Genomic DNA, 18395 nt, shown 5'->3' on the forward strand with positions numbered 1-18395 from the left:
AGTACACAGTACAGGTCAGTACAGGTCAGTACAGGTCAGTCCAGTACAGGTCAGTACAGTACAGGTCAGTACAGTACAGTACACGTGACCTCACGTGCAGTCTTTTAGAACCGACCCTTATTTTGCACACACTTCAACAGAAGTTGTTGGTGGAACTGAGAAAGTGCTTCCTCCAGCTGAACCACCCCCCAACCCCCCCATGGGAGGGAAGGATTGCAATCAATTGATGCAGACAGAGGTTTGGAGGTCAAATCAAAAGTCTCTGTCTGACCAGAGGAACTGGAGTCTAAAAAAAAAAAGTCTTGTTTACATAAAAGGAGAAAGTTGTCCATGAGAGAGAGCTGAGAGAGAACGCCTCGTTAAAAAACTGGGGATGAAAAAAAAAAAGAAATAAAAATTGAAATCAAATGTGTAATTGCATCCTCGTACGGCCTTTATATCTGACTCATATTTCTTGTTTCTTGTTTCTGTTCTTCTGCAACAGAAGAGTTGTAACAAAGACCTCATCATGAGGTGAATATTGTTCAGAGCCCAGAGTCAACTGGAGGCAGTGAGATTGAAGAAGTCTTCAAACATGTCAGCAGTAGAATCAGGACGACTAACTCACCAGGTCCTCGTTGTTCAGTGTGGATCGGTTCACCAGAGCAAACGAGATGCCTGCCTTTCGAGCAGTGAGGGTCTGAGACGAGAGAGAAGAAAGAAAAATGAAAATGAAATTCTTCTGCTTTGTGTAGGAGACAAAACATTTATTAAGGAGTGAAAATGGACCCAGAAGTCAACTCACCAAAGCCTGAGGTTTCCAGGAGGTAATGAGTAGAGAATGAAAAAATAAATATAATTAGTGAGGAGGAGGAAAACTGTTGAAGTTCACAAAGAGCAGACAGAGTTGAGGAGGTTGTAACCCAGACTGAGGTGCCATGCAGGACTGCTGGTTAGGGCTCAGAGCTCTAGAAAGATTCAACTAGTCCTTAACACAGGTTGTGCAGCCGTTGCATGATTTTTTTTTTTTTTTTAAATCCACTCATGCAGTGGTGGTTAATAAACTGCAGTCATGCTTGGCATTGTTTTAACTTCTCTGTCGGATGAAGCTTTGATCGTATTTTCTGCTGTCTGCTCTGCACTTTTTTTTAACAAATTAGAAACGGACATAACACACACACACACACACACAACCCTGCCCAGACTTACATGAACACACACAGTGTGGTGCACACACACACACACACTCAGACACACACAGAGACTCTCACAAACACAAAACACGTAGGTTACAGACTCACAGATGGACGAGTAAATTATCTGTCGTATTAATTTCTCTGGAGTCTGGTTGGTGACCAGATATTGTTTCCCTCCCAGACTGGAGGAAGTCACATGACACAGAAATGCAGACACGGACAGCTGACAATATCGGATCAGTCTTTACCACCACCCTCTCGCCTCGACAGCCCAGCTATGGTAAAGATCCATGGGAGCCATGGAGGATGTAGGAGGAAACGTGACCTCTACATGAACTGTGGCTGTGGATGTACGTTCCTTCACATGCACCAGCACTGCTGAGGTTGCTGCAGGCAATACATCATGAGCCCTTGTCCAGATGCTATCTCTGAGGTAACAGTACAGGGTTCAATGCCATGTAGACTGATTTTCAACATTTGTTTTGTTTGTTTGTTTGTTTGTTTGTTTGTTTGTTTCCTGGTCCCATCCAATTAGACGCTGTTGCTGCCCTGAAGCATCACACAGCAAATGTGGGACACTGACAAAAGGAGACGCATGAAAAGGGACTAATTTGTTGCCGACTTGTGACTTCATCCCAGTGTAAAAGGCTGGCTAGGTTTCACTTTTACATGATTTAAAAGCCTCACACAGTTAAATCAGAAGTCAATGAAGTCTCTCGGATATATTTTTGGGTGGAGTTGTCAACATTTCAAGTTTTTATTTTTTTTCTTTACAAAGAAAATTTGTGACACCTGCCAAGCAACAGAGAAAAAGGGGGAGAAAAACAAAAGGGCTAAAGCATTGGCAAAAGTGAAATCTGACAACTCACTGAAAAATATCACCCATAGTTGTTATGGGTCTGTGTTAGGATGGCAAGTGTACACGCAGAACCCAAGGAAAAGGTTTAGAAACGACATCCCATACTTACCAGGACATTGTTGGTTATTATTTTCATAAGAGATATGGACAAATAGAGCATCAACTCATGTTGTTCACTGTGGTATAAAGTAAACTGTACAATCATCAGCAGTGACCTGTCTAACATCAGGCTGCGTTATCATTGGTAGAAAAGGAAACAGTTTCAACATGTCGTACGGGGTTTGTTTTTTATTTAATTTTCTAAATTCTAATCTAATCATATGCATTTTTGACTTTTTCTGAAAAACAAAGAGATGAGTAACAAACACACACGAGACAAACACACACTTTGCAGGAACACAATGGACTGACAGTAAGAAAAACAGGCATCATCCCAGCAGCCTGTTCTCTCTGCTCTAATCCTCTCTGAGGAATATGTTAGGACACATTATGTGTCGATAAAAAACAAATGGCAGAACATCGTTGTGATGTAACGTCTTAAACGCCCTCTACAGGCCAGTTAATCATGCAGTTGCATTATAGTTAAGGTTATATTTTACATTCCCACAAGGCACTGCTGCACAGGAGAAAAAAAAATCCAGATTTATAGGTGGTTGCTTTTATCACCAATTAGTACATTAGTCACTGACTTTAACAGCAATAACAGCAATAACAGTGGCTGAACCAGGCTACAACAGGTCAAAGTACAACGTTAGTAACTAACTGGTTAGTTGACTGGTTGTCATTAGTAAAAGTCAACACTGCACGTTGTGGTTAGCAAAGGGTTCATACTCACACAGAGCAGCGTTTCACCAGTGAAACCTGGTTGACATAATTCACACATAACCTGGTGGAGGCGGCTAACTCACCAGGTCTCGGACAAGAGGAACAGTCCGCTTGCGTCGTAAATCTGGCATGCTGTCAATACCATAAAGAATACTGCCAGCCCTGAAGAGGGAGACAGATTTAAGGTGTATTAATAACATAATAATGTCACGCTGCAGGAGACACCGCACCAGAGAAAGGCAGGAGGGAGTGGAGGTGATTTACACCCGTGGTAAACACTAAGGACCGGGCCTCTTACCTAACCTGTCTCACTCTCTCCTTTTAATTCCCAGGGCTCCATCACTGTACAATTGACCCACTTTTAATGCCTTCCAGCCCCAGGATGCTCTACTCCATTTGTGTGGACAAACAGAGCAGAGCATCAAGAAGTCTGAGCTCAAACTACACCGTATTTCCTCTCTCGTCTCAAACGATGCTCTCTCTCTCTCTCTCTCTGTGCTGCCTCCTTATCTGTCACTCAGTGACTCCCCAATGATCTCAGTGTGACACTGAGGCCACTGTGCCTCCACACACACACAGCTGTTCAAGCTTTTCTGTTTCCCTCTCACTGACAGCAGTTGTATGACCCTGAAGACAGACGACACGAGGGGACACGAGGGGCTGCCCAGGCCATCGCCTCACCCCAGGGGTCATCTCCTCACCCCGGGCTCCTGCGCCTCACCCCGGGCTCCATCCCCTCACCCCGGGCTCCATCGCCTCGCCCCAGGCTCCATCTTCTCACCCCAGGGTCCATCGCCTCACCCCGGGCTGCATCACCTCACCCCAGGCTCCATCTCCTCACCCCGGGCTCCATCTTCTCACCCCAGGGTCCATCGCCTCACCCCGGGCACCATCGCCTCACCCCGGGCACCATCTCCTCACCCCGGGCTCCATCGCCTCACCCCGGGCTGCATCACCTCACCCCAGGTTCCCCCTCTTCTACTTCTCAGCCTACAGATGGCTCTGTTGCCATCAGACAGTTGGTCCGACTTTAGCTCAGACTATGTCATAATAAGCTGCTAATAAACATTTAATATAAAGTGATGGATCACATCTAGGAGCTCAGGATATTGGGTTCCATTCAGTGTTTGTTTTGTGTCAGTAAACAATAATTGCAGCTACATGTCAGGAAACACGTAGACTTTTCTCAGCACGGTAGTTTAAAATCACAACAGTCCTGATTTGTTTGGCTGTGAAAAGATCAGATCTGGCCACACGCTCACACTCACCCTCCAGTCTGCAAGCCTGACATTTTGGCATCCAAAACACTGCGAGGCTGCGAGGAGAAAAGACACAAAGATCAAGATAAGAAACACAGAGTAATTGCCCGCAGCCTAACACAAAGCACACGGCAGTAACGAAAACACAAAAATTACCAAAATGTACTAGCAGCACAGTACATTTGGAGGTCGGTTCAGGATAAAGATAAATGAAAAGAGAGAAGAAATACATCACAGCGAGAAGGGAGGGAAACACCACCGGCAAAGGACCAAATTATTTCACATCAATGTAATTTGTGGGCTCAGTTCTGAGAGTTTGCTGCTCCGAGTGCTTCCGGCCAGATTTGTCTATTGTGCAATTCTCCCTCCTCACTGACCAAACTGTTAAGTTTGAAGCACAAATCATTTTCTGAGACAAGAGAAGAATAAAAGCTCCACTAACACAGAGTGACAGCGCGGTGGCTCAGAGGCACATGCTGTGTTTGCTTTGATACCAACACATACTGTAAAACTTCCATCCGTCTTCACAGTCAAACGTTTGGGTGGATGCCACACAAACACAAAAAAAATACACCGCAACATGCACATGCATGGAAGGCACAGACGTACTTTAGGGTTTACAACAACAACAACAACAACAACAACAACAACAACAACAACAACAACAACAGATAAACAGTGACTTAAAACCTGAGAATCCAAAGCACTGGCGTCTGGAATGAGAAAATAACAGGAGGAGCCGTTAGAGGAGAGCAGCTGAGTAGAAAACACACTGGTTTGGAGAATGAAGACACTAATCTGCTGTTACTGCCTGATGACAGTCAACATGAGCCTCAGGACCTAGAAATAAAACAGGACCCTGGCTGAAGGATGAAATATGACCATCATTAAACATCAGTAATCGATGCAGCAACGAGAAGGTGTGTGTGTGTGTGTGTGTGTGTTTTAAAAAGATGCCTTTAATCAATAACACCTGTGTTAACACTGATAGCAGTGGAGACATGGGACATTAGGTGAGCGTAAGTGCTTAGTATCAAATTGCCATTTTGAAGATGAACTGTGGAACGGCCCGTCCTCTACATAAGCAAGACTGTGGGAGTGTAATCACCGTGTTATTGACCCCAGGGTGATAGATAACGTCTTAACCAATCATAACCAATCATAACTAATGAACCAATGTGCGTAGAAAAAACTGTTTAAAAAGAAAAATCTAATTTCTGATCTGGTCAGAACAGCAACTTGAATTCAGAACAAAAAAAACCCATCAGAACAGAAAAATTTAAAAAACAAAATTTTCTTCAGTTTGTTTCATTAGACTATTTTCACCAGTAATTTGTTTTAATACGTAGGTTTCAACAGCAGTCAGTATTACAATACTACAATAAGAATTTACTTAAATGTAAAAAAAAAGAAGAAAATATTCAGACAGTTTCCAACATTCACCACCAACATGTGGACACCAGGTTGTAACACAATATATAGAGAAACAAATCTGCACGCTCTCAAGGACAAGTGCTGCTCAAGGTAGTCCCACGGACAGCTCCCCAACAAAGTCCCATGGACAGCTCTACTCAGTATAGAGCCATGGACAGCTCCTAAGTGAGGTACCATGGACAGCTTCTCAGTGAAGTGCTATGGACAACTTCTCAGTGTAGCACCATGGACAGCTCTACTCAGTATAGAGCCATGGACAGCTCCTAAGTGAGGTGCCATGGACAGCTTCTCGGTGTAGCACCATGGACAGCTCTGCTCAGAGAGGTAGCATGAACAGCTTCTCAGATGAGTACCATGGACAGCTCTGCTCAGAGAGGTAACATGGACAGCTTCTCAGGGAAGTACCATGGACAGCTCTGCCCATGCGAGGACAATGGACAGCTCTGCTCAGTCAGGTGCCATGGACAGCTCTGCTCAGAGAGGTACCATGGACAGCTTCTCAGATGAGTACCATGAACAGCTTTGCCCAAGTGAGTACCATGGTCAGCTCCTCAGTGAAGTACCATGGACAGCTCTGCTCAGAGAGGTACCATGGACAGCTTCTCAGGTGAGTAACATGAACAGCTCTGCCCAGGTGAGTGCCATGGTCAGCTTCAACTCAGCACTAGGCAGCTTTGCCCAAGTGAGTACCATGGTCAGCTCCTCAGTGAAGTACCATGGACAGCTCCCTTCAACTCAGCACTGGTCCTCTACTGAACATCCAAGAAAACTGCTCTGAGTCTGTACAGTTTTTACTTGAATACACGGTTGTTTGAAGTTGGTAAAGTAATTAAAAAGTAAACCATTTGTGTTTTTTTATTTCATAAATAAAGAAAACAATAAACATAATTATATACAAAACAATTAAGCCAATTAAAGAAAGAGCAGCAGCTGCCAGTCTTATCAGAAAACCTACTTCTAATTCTTACTGTGTTTGTGTAACCGCTACACACATCACTGGATGCTCGCATTAATAAATGTTAAAATAAAAAAATAACTGATTAGTGTTTGTTATTGAAATATAGAAAAAAAAGTAAACGAACACGAGCAGAACGTGACCAGAAACTAGAAATATTATTTTACAATCACCAAGTGTGTGGAAGAAAAAATCCTTTTCTGCCTGTGATGGTGTGAAGGAACAACAGCAGCAGTAAATCCTGAGTTTCACTGCCGACACACATGGTCACACGGGGCATAAATCAGAGGCCACTGGGGCAGAAAAGCCTACACTTGACAAATACCATGACCCGGACTGACCCCTACGTCAACTCACTCAGAGACATTAGTTCATATAGAACACAGCAAAAATCCTTTTCTGCCTTATATATGTATATGTATATATATAAGTATATAAGTGTTTGAAGCTCATCTGATCTAATAAGTGTAAATCAAACGACTGTGAAGTCCACTCTTCCATGTATCAACTTTATACTGTATCACTGTATGTACAAAAGTCTACGCATCAATGCACAAAGTAGGAGGAATCTGAGTTCAACTTTATACATAATCCTCAGTGCTTCTGGAAACACGTGGCACCACATCTTCATGGAAACATCTCAGAGGATGTTGTCAGAACACACTTGTCACAGAGCACACACTGAGCCGTCAACCTGTTCTGGGACTGTGATAACATCAGGTCTCCAGACTGGTCCAGAATACCAAGCTCTTACTGCATGTTGTATTAATTAGAACTGAAGAAAAAGGACTTTTTGATACCACATCAGCAGAACTATCCTGAAATGAACAAATTACTGTGAACAATCCCAGAAGAGTCACTCCCAACGTCCACATTTACACTTTTATATATTCTTTAGAAACAGGCCATCAAGCTTAAGACTATTTACCTCTTTTGCGCCCCCAGGAGGCAGCAGCAAACTTCACTAGCAGACCTCTATAAATATTCTGGTGAAGGCTGACCTGGTTACAGAACGCCCTTGGGAGTGTGAACTAGCATCTGAACACAGACACTGCTGAAGCCATTGGAAGAAAGACCTGGCAGTAGAGAGTGAGANCACCCAACCCCCCCGACCAGTCAGCAAGCTTTAGAGCATGAGTGTAGTTAACACACATCAGCTGCAAGAGATGAAGGCATAAAGCTAACGAGGGAGGAGGAAGACATAAAACAGCTCATTTAGTGACACTTTCATTTTCTTTGTCATGTTTGTGTCCTTTTACTTAAAGATGAGCTGCTTATTATTATTATCTGCTTTTTTTTGTTTCTCTTTCTCTTACAAGTGCTCTGGGAAAACTTATGTGAGAGCATGAAAGATTCACGTAAGCTGTGAAGAGGCAGGAAAAGTCAAAATGGAATGAAATAATTTTTGACATGACAATTAAGGAGGTTTTACTTTAACCTAAGGTTGAAATTTTATCTTAACTAAATCTGCAACTGTATTTTTTAAAAATCACTTTTACAGCGATTTAAAGAACCTGAAATGTGGATTTGTGATCGACACAAATATTGTAGATGTTTTTAAGGACGTGTCAGTGCTGCGTCTGTCAGTTAAAGGGGATAAATCAGCGTCGGTTTGTAACAACATGTTTGTAGAAAAGGTTAAAAAGTTTGGAATTACAGGGAGAATGTCACAGGTTCATTTCAAGCAGCTGTAAACACCCACTGGTTGTCACATTAGGTTTGACGGCAGGGTTTTAGACTTGGCTCCAACAGCTCAGTGCTGAGGGTGCTGTGGTACAGTGGAGTCAGTGCAGCTCTCTGCTGCTGGACTCACACGTCCCAGTCTGGTTAACACTGTCAGGTTCAGTGCAGCTCTCTGCTGCTGGACTCAGACGTCCCAGTAATCCTCAATAATAATCCAAGTCTACAGACTTTTTCAAACCAGACCAACCTGTGATAAATCATAGTGACAACCACTGAGTTCCCATCATGCACTCTGACATAACGACACACCAATAGTAAAACAATCAAAGAAACAGTCAACGTGACAAAACCAAGAGTTAATGAATTACTGCCCAACATCTGCAACGAAATACCAAGATGGCTACCGACATCTGACAAAATCAAAGAAACAGTCAACGTGACAAAAACAAGAGTTAATGAATTACTGCCCAAATTAAAAAGATTAAAAATAAAATAAGATCAAAATTTTGATTTTTGCATTTCAATTTTGACGTCACAAAGGTTGAATATTGTTTGAAACATTGTTTTGTTTTTTCCTGGCACTTTTTGTTGATCAGATATACATGATGTGCAAACAGACCTGACTGAGAACCTGTTAATTATCAACTTTTATTCTTTCCAACATATTTCTGATTAACCAGGCACAGCCTGAGAGTTTTGAATTCCCTAAACCTCAGTGTCTTCCTGATGATAAGTCCATACTATGGCAGCTACATATGTAGGTCAGGGGCCTATTTTAAGTAGCAGGAGAAAATCCCTGCCTTACTTTTTCTCAGAGCTACTTTTGAATGTGTCAGTCTACATATTTATAAACACGTCAAATAATTTAAACCGTCCGAAAAGTAAAACCCATAGAAATATTCTGCTGCATTAGGAGAAAAGTTTTTAAACTCAAATATAAACTAAATTATTTTGTTGAAAGTGTGAAACAGTCGTCTGCATCAGGAAAGAACCTTGAAGCTTCTCAACATCATAATAAAGTCAATGTCTAACAATTTAGATGATCATACAGAACAAGTCAGTTTGTTGTATTATGGGATGTGATTACAAAACAAGAGCAGCCATACCTCCAGCCAAGATCTGCTGCTCCAGTTCAGCCATCTGTTTTCTGTAGGCCCGAAGTGCTGCCTCCTTGAATGTAGGTCGCAGTCTCTTCTTCGGTGGAGCCTCCGCTGGCTTCTCTTCTGCAACATTTTTGTTTTCGTCTTCCTGCTGTGGCTCTACTTTTTCAGAAGGCTCAACAACCTCCTCCACTATCTCGTCTATCTCGTCTAACTCCTCATCTCCCTCTTCATACTCCTCCGTTATATTGTCCTCTGTCTCATCTGGTTCTTCTACATCTACGTACTCCACCATCGCATCATAGTCGGTGGCGCCCTCTGTTGGGTGGGGCTCGTATTCGTCAACGTACTCTTCATCGTACTGATCGTCCAAACTGCAATCGTACTCCAAAACACATCCCTCTTCATCTTCCACATATTCATCAGTAGCTTCAAAATTTGGAGAAGCTTCAAAGTTCTGTGTGCCTTGGTCTTGTGAAGCTTCAATGTCATCAGAAACATTGTAGTCCTGAGAAGACTGCTGTGTACCCTCCATTGTTTCATCAGTGTCGCTCGGATTAGTTCTGTTCTCCAAGTTAGCTAACACTTGTTCCATAACTTCCACGTAGTGGGTCTCATTGTCCACTGGGGGCTCCCCAGGGTCGGCTTTTACCTCTGTTTTTTCTTGCTCTGCCTTGTTGAGGACGGGCTCTCTGTGAGTGTCTGATTCGACTGTAGAGCCTGTCGTATTTGCAGTGGAGGTGGACAGGGTGCGGAACCGTCCCATAAATGATGAAGGGGGGTTGGGTGGCTCTTCTGGAGGAGCAGGTGTTCCCTGAGCGCCTGTTTTCCAAACAACTTCTAGAGCTGACTTTGCCCTCTGAAGGGTAGAACCAAAGCCAAAACCAAAGGACTTTTCACTAAGGTCTATGCTAAGCCTACTGCTCCAAGACTTTGGAACTTCTTCAACCTTCTCCACCCTGATCTCACTCTGACTGCGGTACATGGCTGAAGATTTGTTCTGGTTCTGGTGAAAACTATGATTTACGTCTAGTTCAGGGAATTTATCTATGGGTGTTACTTTAGACGTCTCTTTGGAGATCTCTTTAGGAATTACCCTGGGGGCTTCTGTTGGGGCAGCTTTGGGAGCGTCTTTCTGGAACACTTTATTATTCTCTTTGGGAATCACCTGTGGTAGTTCTTGAGGTTGACCTTTAGAAACTTCTTTTGAGGGTATTTTACTGGTCTCATTGGGTACCACCTTTGGGGCAGCTTTGGGGGCTTCTTTGGGGGGTTGTTTTACAGATTCTTTCGTGACTTCTTTAGCAGAGACTTTTAAACCTTCTCTAGATGCAACTTTTGGTATTTCCTTTGAAATAACGTTGGGTGACTCTTTAGGAGAATCTTTGGGGGACTCTTTAGGGGTCGAAGCCGGGCTCTCGATTGGAGTTATTTTTGGACTGTCTTTGGGGGACTCTTTAGGACTGTCTTTAGGAGTTACTGCAGGGCTGTCTTTTGGAGTTGTTTTATGAGTGGCTTTCACAGTCTCAGTAGAAGGGACCTTAGACGTGACTCTAGAGACCCCTTTAACTGTGGTCCTTGCTGCATCTTTACTTGGTATGCTAGCACTGCTAACACGTGTTTGTAAAGGTTCTTTAGCGGCTGATTTTTTTGTTTCATTTGACGTCTCTTTGGGGACTGCTTTAGTCGTACCTCTAGCTGTAACCCTATCAGTCACCTTTGAACTTTCCACGGGTGACACTTTGTTGTTTTCTTCTTTTGCCAGTTTTGTGTGTTTGTGTGTTAGCTTATTTGCAACTTTAGCGGCATCTTTAGCTAATAATTTAGCAGTTTCTTTTGTGATCATCTTACTTCCTTCTTTAGACTGACGAGTAGAAGTTCTGGCAGATTCCCTTTCTGTGATGTGAGGGATGATATGGGTAGTAACAGGTGGTAGAGAAGAATCTCTGTCAAGCATCATGAATTCTTCATCTCCCTCAAATTGTAAATCAACCTCCTGGCATTTAGTAATGTTCTCAGGAAAACCTGGAATTGTTGAAGGGTCAAACGGACTGCTGACCTCAATAGAAGCTTCTACGCCGGAGTCTGCACCCTGCTCCAAATGATGCCAATCCTTCCAGGGTGACAGGTCACCTTGTAGAGAAAGCTGTGAGCCACTGTAGTGGCTTCTATCACGAGACATGCTTACGAGTCCATTACTCACCCCGCTGTCAATGGTTTCTGTTGTTTCAATCTCATTGGGTTCAAAGGTTTGGTTTTCATCAGTAGGTGGATGGCCTGTGCTTGCATACCAAGAAGAAGCCATGTCTTCCTGTTTTCTCTGCCACAGTTCCTGATCAGAGGACGACAGCAAAGAGCCTCCGTTCGCCCTCGTGAAATACTGGCTCTCTGAAAAGTCTTCAGAGTAAGACTGGCAGAGTTTGGAGCAGTCCGACTCTGATCGACTGAGTTTAGGGGTGGAATAGTCACTCTGCGAAAGCCAGCCGGGGGTCAAGTCAGAATAGTACGCTTTACTATGCTTGTCCGGATCATAGTATGCGTCGTCAGCATAGTGAACAGCTGCTGAATAACTGGCTTCATCTACTGAATGACTATGGTCATGTGAGCGCCTCTTCTCTGATTTACTCTTGTGAACAGGCTTAGAAATGACCATTGCATATTTGTTCCTGCTTAATTCATCCAATTCTTTATCGCTGTCCATGGAGTCCCAGTCATCACTCTCTACCACTTTGTCTTTTCCTGACACCTTCAGGTCCATGCTCTCATATGTCTGTGAAGAAGACATCGCTTTTTCTTTTCTCTCTTTTCCTTCAGGAGTTAAGCTGTCAGTCGAGACTGTGATGCCTGTCCCTTTAAGTTTATAACATTTTTTTAAGACAACGTCTCGATCTTGGGTTGTTGCAAATATTACAATAATTGGGCGCGGTTTTGCATTCGAACATTCTCTTTGTTGACCTAGCCTGTGAGCAAGTTCGATTTTAATGGTTTTGCGAGCATCAATGAAACCCATTTTATCTTTTAACATTTTATATATGACACTTTCTGTTCTTTCTGACCTTTCTTCAGGGACATTAAGAAACCTTAAGGTGGAGTTATTGGCCTGACTGCTAATCTGCTTTATATAGTCATGAATGTCACGTGTCTCTCTTCTGGACTGGACAAATCCGGAGCGCAGCTGTTCAATCTCACTCTGAACTACCTCCACACTACTGGAGATCTCATCGATGGAGCTTTTCAGGGCGTTGACATGACCACGCAGCTCAGACAATTCTGTCTCTATCTGGCTGATCCCCTGGAGCTCCTTGAAAATCATCTCCATCACATCCTGTGTTTGGCTGATGCACCCTGTGGAGGAGGAGCCGGGCTCCAGGGTTGAACTCTTTTGCTGTCGTCCAGCGCGGTCCAAGGACTTGCTCCGGATCCCCAAGGTTTTTCTCCAGTTGCTGACCTCGGAGTCTGAGGAGACACATTCCTGACTTTTTTTCCATTTTCGTAGCTTGCGAAGAGCACCCAGCCTAAGAGTGTGAAGACTAGAGCGTTCCACCCGCTCGCCTTCAGAACTTCCATCAGAGGGAGCCAAACTGATGAGGCTCTTCCTGTTTCGTCTCACAGGCATCGTGTGTGATTTATGCTCATGCAGTCTCCGAACAGGCTTGGTTTCACTTAAAGGGTCAGAGAAATTACTGTCACTTGAAAGAACATCAGGTAAGACGCATTCATTGTTATTCAAAAGAAGGGAGTTTTTGGGGAGTCCGTTGGCTATAGCAACACGATAACTGAAAGTCGGTGACAGAGACGAGCAGTCGTTCTTTCCGTCGTCGTCCTCCAGTGATATGTTACGTGCCGAAGAGCATTTGGAAATCTTTTTAACTGTTGTCTTCAGCGTAGCAGAGAGATTTGGATTGTGCACTGGCACATCAGTGGTCGGTTTCGGCTCTTTATTTTCACTTTTCTCTTTCTTCTTTATTGGGTTTGCCAATTTCTTTGTGAACATTCCTTTGCAAATCTTTTTAATGTTGGATGATATTGTCTTGATTAGGGCAGAAACCATGGATGTCAACCCTGTGGAGTGGTTTTATCATTTAAAGAAAGGAGACGTTGGCTGATAACCGTGCGGTTCAGAGCCAAGCACAATCAAACTGTGCTTTTTAGTGAGTCATTCACACTTCTTTAAAATCACACTCCAAGTCAACGCTGGTTGTTGGTATCCTCTCCAGTTTCCTTCTTCTGTGAGAAAATGATCAGCCTGAAACAACAACAAACATATTTTCACATTAGTCTCAGAGCAGACTGTACAACACTTCTGTCTTCACTCTGCTGTTGAAATGGACAAAGACAGAGTTAGAGAAATTAAACAAGTCCAGTCAAATGTATATGAATCTTAATCTTAACCCACATACAGGCAAACGTGCACATTTCTAACACAGAAATCCAATCCAAGTATCAGGCTTTGTAAAGTGACTATATGAATGTGTTATTAGGTGGGCATTAGGTCCACAGTGGGAGGCTCTGTGGGACAACAGCAGTTCTCTCTGGACGGTTCTGAATGGTGACGGTTAAAAAGCAGTGAAAGATGAAGAAGTTGAATGAGAGACAGTTGCCGTGCAGGAGACCTGACAGCTGCTTCACATTAATTACAGTGTTTAGAGCCCGATGTGGCTGCAGTCCGACGACCACGGAGACACGTTTGGGTCAATGAGCTGCGACACACATTATTACAACTGGCTTGTATTTGTGAACGTGGACAGACCAAGCAGTAAACAGAGTGTTTCAGGACACTTTGATTGGTTGGAAACAATTCAGGGGAAGCCCCGTCTCAGACTGTGGACGTGGGTAAAAAGGCATCAGGGTAGTTACTTACAGGGAGTTTAGAATCCTGTACGTTTAGTTTAGAATTCCTGAAACTGAATTTGATGGTTGGTGCCTTTTTATGATCTAGATTAAAAATGAAGAATCACGATGAAGTCACAGCTTCTCTAAGTGTGAGCAGATGGAGGGTTTTTTTTTTTTTGTAGAAATAATATAAGGAGACATTGATAGTTAGTGAGGAAAGGTTGAGATGGTTTGGACAGAGGGTGAGAGGAAAAGGGGAAGACCCCTGACAGAAGTCATGGAGATGGGTGGGGGGGGGGGGGAGCCAATCTGCCAAACCAGGAAGAAGATTGATGTAATCAGACTTTTTGACACGTTCTTATCCTGTCTTATAAGACATCTGCGCTGGGATTGGCTCACGGTCCCTCATTGAGCTCTTTACTGAGGCAGCAGCTAAAGACGGAGAGAATTTATGAGCAGCAGGTCACTTTATTTGTTCTCTGTTAAAACTATTAAAATAAGTGACATGGGGCAATTCCCTGGGGTTGTAAATGCTCACAGAGAAACAAAAAATCTGGTTAAGCAAATGGGACATTTCAGGTACTTTAGTTATAAACTTTATGTCAAAGACATTGTTCAGTACTGGGTTTGGACCGTTGTTACACAGTAACACAGTCATTGATTACTGTTGTGTTACACTGATAGATGGATTTTCCATACATTCTGTAAACATGTATCAAACTTGTCTGATCTTTTCAGGTTCACCTGTGACTCAGCTACTGTTACACCAAGTGTTTCAACAAGGACTCGTCCAGTAGAACCAGGAATCTCTTCACACAACGTTCATTCACATGTTCCACTCTGCAGTAGGGTTTTTGAACTCTGTCCATTTTCATCTCCTTGAGTATCAAGGCTGACTTCTTTAAAAGCTCATGAACTTCCTGGTTCCAGCGCCCACATATCTCATCTCATTGTTGCTGACATGAAGTCACACTCTCCCAGTTAGAGGTTCTATCCAACAGCCCTCTGGGAGTTCCAGTGGCCTCCGTGATTCCCTGAACTCTCAGCTCCTCTTCTACTTCTCTACCTCTGGTCACACTTCTTCTTGACCTCAGCCATTCACATTCTTTTCACCTGTCAACCATCTGTTCTGTATCTCTCTTCAAACACAACACCAACCTTTTTCACACCCATCACTCTATCTGTGTATTCATCAGTCCAAACAGTCATTTTTATCCCTCCTGTCAACCATCTGTTCTGTATCTCTCTCCATACACAACACCAACCTTTTTAATACTTTACCCTGCGTACTATACCGTCATCACTCTATCTGTGTATTCATCAGTCCAAACAGTCATTTTTATCCCTCTCTGATTAAATCACATCCTTTTTCCTGCAACATAAAACACTGCCTTATCTGATCACAGAACACGTTTCCAATATCTTTTGGTCAATCTCAAAATAAATCAGCCCACAGAATCTTTTTTTTTTTTAATAATGTAGGGTTTTCTCTTTGCATAATGAGATATTTTACAGTATCAGTATTTTCCTAAAGTACTTCAGAAACCTGGTCCTAACATATTTTTTTGTGTTGCAAATGTTTGATGAATGTTGTGTTGATTGTTACTAAATAAAAAATAAAAAATGTTTTTTGTTTCTTTTGCCTGTTGAATAAAACTTTTCAAGGAAAATCTCTGGAATACATATTTGAAATTGGACTAAACCTTCAGGTTTGAGTTTATCATTTTGGCCACGGTCGATGTTCCGATCAGATTGTCAACGTTTTGGTTGGTGAACCACAGAGCAGTGATTCAACAGCCTGAAAGGGTAAAAAACAGATTAAAGTCAACTTTTTTATCATCTCTTTCAATATTGAATGGAGAAAAATGATGCAGGAGATGTTTCATGTCACGGGTGTTAGAAAGAAGAATGTTTTTGCTCCTGGCTCTGATCCAAGTCAGCAGTGCAGAGAAAGAGCCGAGTGGCCTCCACTGCTCTCTTCAGTGATCAAACTTACTTTTGTGTCACATGTAGAAGCTGCACAGACGCATGTGCTGCATACAGAGTACCAGGGTGTGTGGAGTGAAGACACCCAGGTCTGATGCTGACATTAAAAAGTAACCTTTGAAGATGTTGACCTGGTAAACCATGCAGGTTCCCAAATTAAACATTAAATCAAAGATTTTATTGGAAAAAATAGAATATATGAAAAGACAGCAATACTAACAATACAAAAATAATAATAAATAATAAAATCATTAGACAGAAAAGCTAATGCTTTTTGTTTAAATGTAAATTCAGGTATAAAGGTATAAAATGAATGTATTTTTAAATGTATTTTGAGTTCACGTGATTTACCATCTATTTATCACATTTGATTCATACAATTACAGCTGTTTCTGGACAGGATGTCTGGTCGAATGACTGTTGAATGACTAAACACTTAACTAGTTTTGGTGAATTGAACTAAAACCCTAACGCCTGGTGAGTCTAGTGTTCACAGCAGCGGCTGCTCCGTCTCTGTCCAGTCAGACCAGTCCAACCAGTGTTGATCATCAGTTTCTCCTCCCAGAGCCGACACCCTGACATCTGCATGTTAGGCTTTGACAAATGAAGCGATCACTCTCCTCCAGAGCTGGAGTTGATACTCAAATGACTTGATAATGCCCACGAGGTATCGCCCGTATCATCCCATTACAGTGTAATGATGCAGGAATTAGGAGAGGAGATGACAGAGAACTAGTTGGAATGATCCCACTTTGATGAGTGAGGGCATAAAATCATCCTTTCTCTTTTCATCTGAATGTTTTTGTCATGTGACGTGATGTATTGCATGCACGCACAGACCCGGCAGCAAACGAACCAGAATTAAATGGAATAATTCAGTTAACACCTTCATCATGTGATTAAATGTGGGGTCGTCCACGAGAGCATCGTTCACAATGAGAGACTTTTCATCACATCAGTAACGCAATGATACAATTACGTTGTATGGTGCCTCGATTATTAAATGTATGGAGCTACATGACCTCATTAATGTATATATAAATATATATTGACATACTGTACATTTACATATACATACATATATATATATATGTATGTATACACCATTCCATCAATTAGATACTGCAGGATTGGTAAGTTTTCTTCAGGGCGTACGAGCTGTGTTTGTATAAATTAAAGAAAGTGTTACACCCCGACTCCTATAACAAACTCTGGGAGACCCAGGAGTCTGTGACTAAAGTCTGTCCCACTTTGTGAGTCATACTATAGAAAACTCTAGAGAACAGGGAGAGCCTCAGCCACACCCACAGAATCAGACTCTACTCCTGGACCTGGGACGAACGTCCAGGCAGTTAGAGAACAAGAAGACACTCTGATGTAGGGTTCAGATTAACCTTTGATTTCATTCAAATAATACAAATCTAAGATTTATTTTAATGAGGATTTTTGTTCTCAGACCAAGTTTAACACATTATACTATTGTATAGTAAGTGTTGACTATCGTACAAGAGTATACTTTACTAAAGTGTACTGTACTGTACTGTACTGTACTGTACTGTACTGTAGTACAATTCAACCCAGTCCTAGTGCAGAGCAGCTCCTTTCAAACCTCCAGGAAGAGCCGAGCACAGATGGGAGATGTTCACATGTTACGTCATTCCTTCAGCACATATCACCGTGGATTATGGCGGATCGTGGATTAGTGCACGTGTGGGTATGTGCGTGTATGTGTGTGTGTGTGTGGGTGTGTAGCCATGCGTGCACTCACATGTGCGCCATCCCTGCATGGGTGCTTTTAAACATGCATCTGCTGCTCAGAGCCAACGTACCAGTGGTGGGGGATGTGTGTGTGTGTGTGTGTGTGTGTGTGTTCTCAGATCATGTTGCCTCACGCCCATCCTCAGCTATATTCTGCCTCCCTAACCTGTGTGTTTCCCCACAGTGAAATAAAAGCCTGCAGCTACAGGAAGCCAGCCAACACCACCACAGACTCTCTGCTCCAGAACCAGAACCAGAACCAGAACCAGAACCGTTCGGTTCTTGTGGCCAGACTGACACCAAGCTCAGCGTGAAACAACAGCACTGCTCAAAGGCGTTCATGTGATGCAGGTGAGAATAAGAGCATGTGTTGGATTGACAGTGTTGCATCATCATCTGGGTTTGACACTACAACATAAACCGGACCGAACCAACGACACCAACACTTTTCATTCTGATTTTCTGCTCAGAGAACCGGACGCCGCCGTCTGCCCGCATCATTCTCAAATAACGGTTCTTGAATCCAGT

The 18395-nt window shown here is 42.8% G+C and overlaps 1 protein-coding gene across 6 annotated transcripts in view; it reads right to left on the bottom strand.

Moving 5' to 3' along the window:
• Positions 1-18395, bottom strand: part of unc13c (unc-13 homolog C (C. elegans)) — a 100176-nt gene that overhangs the window by 56367 nt on the left and 25414 nt on the right. For all 6 annotated transcript variants that reach the window (XM_025055423.1, XM_025055425.1, XM_025055426.1 and 3 more), the window contains 6 exons: positions 9297-13536; positions 4809-4831; positions 4128-4174; positions 2943-3021; positions 785-790; positions 608-679 (listed from right to left, as the gene is read on the bottom strand). In XM_025055423.1, the coding sequence (XP_024911191.1) occupies positions 608-679; positions 785-790; positions 2943-3021; positions 4128-4174; positions 4809-4831; positions 9297-13341 (4272 nt within the window). In that variant the 5' untranslated portion in view covers positions 13342-13536. The remainder of the gene's footprint in view (positions 1-607; positions 680-784; positions 791-2942; positions 3022-4127; positions 4175-4808; positions 4832-9296; positions 13537-18395) is intronic.

The sequence above is a fragment of the Cynoglossus semilaevis genome, chromosome 5, assembly GCF_000523025.1.
Source record: "Cynoglossus semilaevis isolate Cse_v1.0 chromosome 5, Cse_v1.0, whole genome shotgun sequence".
Taxonomy (NCBI): Eukaryota; Metazoa; Chordata; class Actinopteri; order Pleuronectiformes; family Cynoglossidae; genus Cynoglossus; species Cynoglossus semilaevis.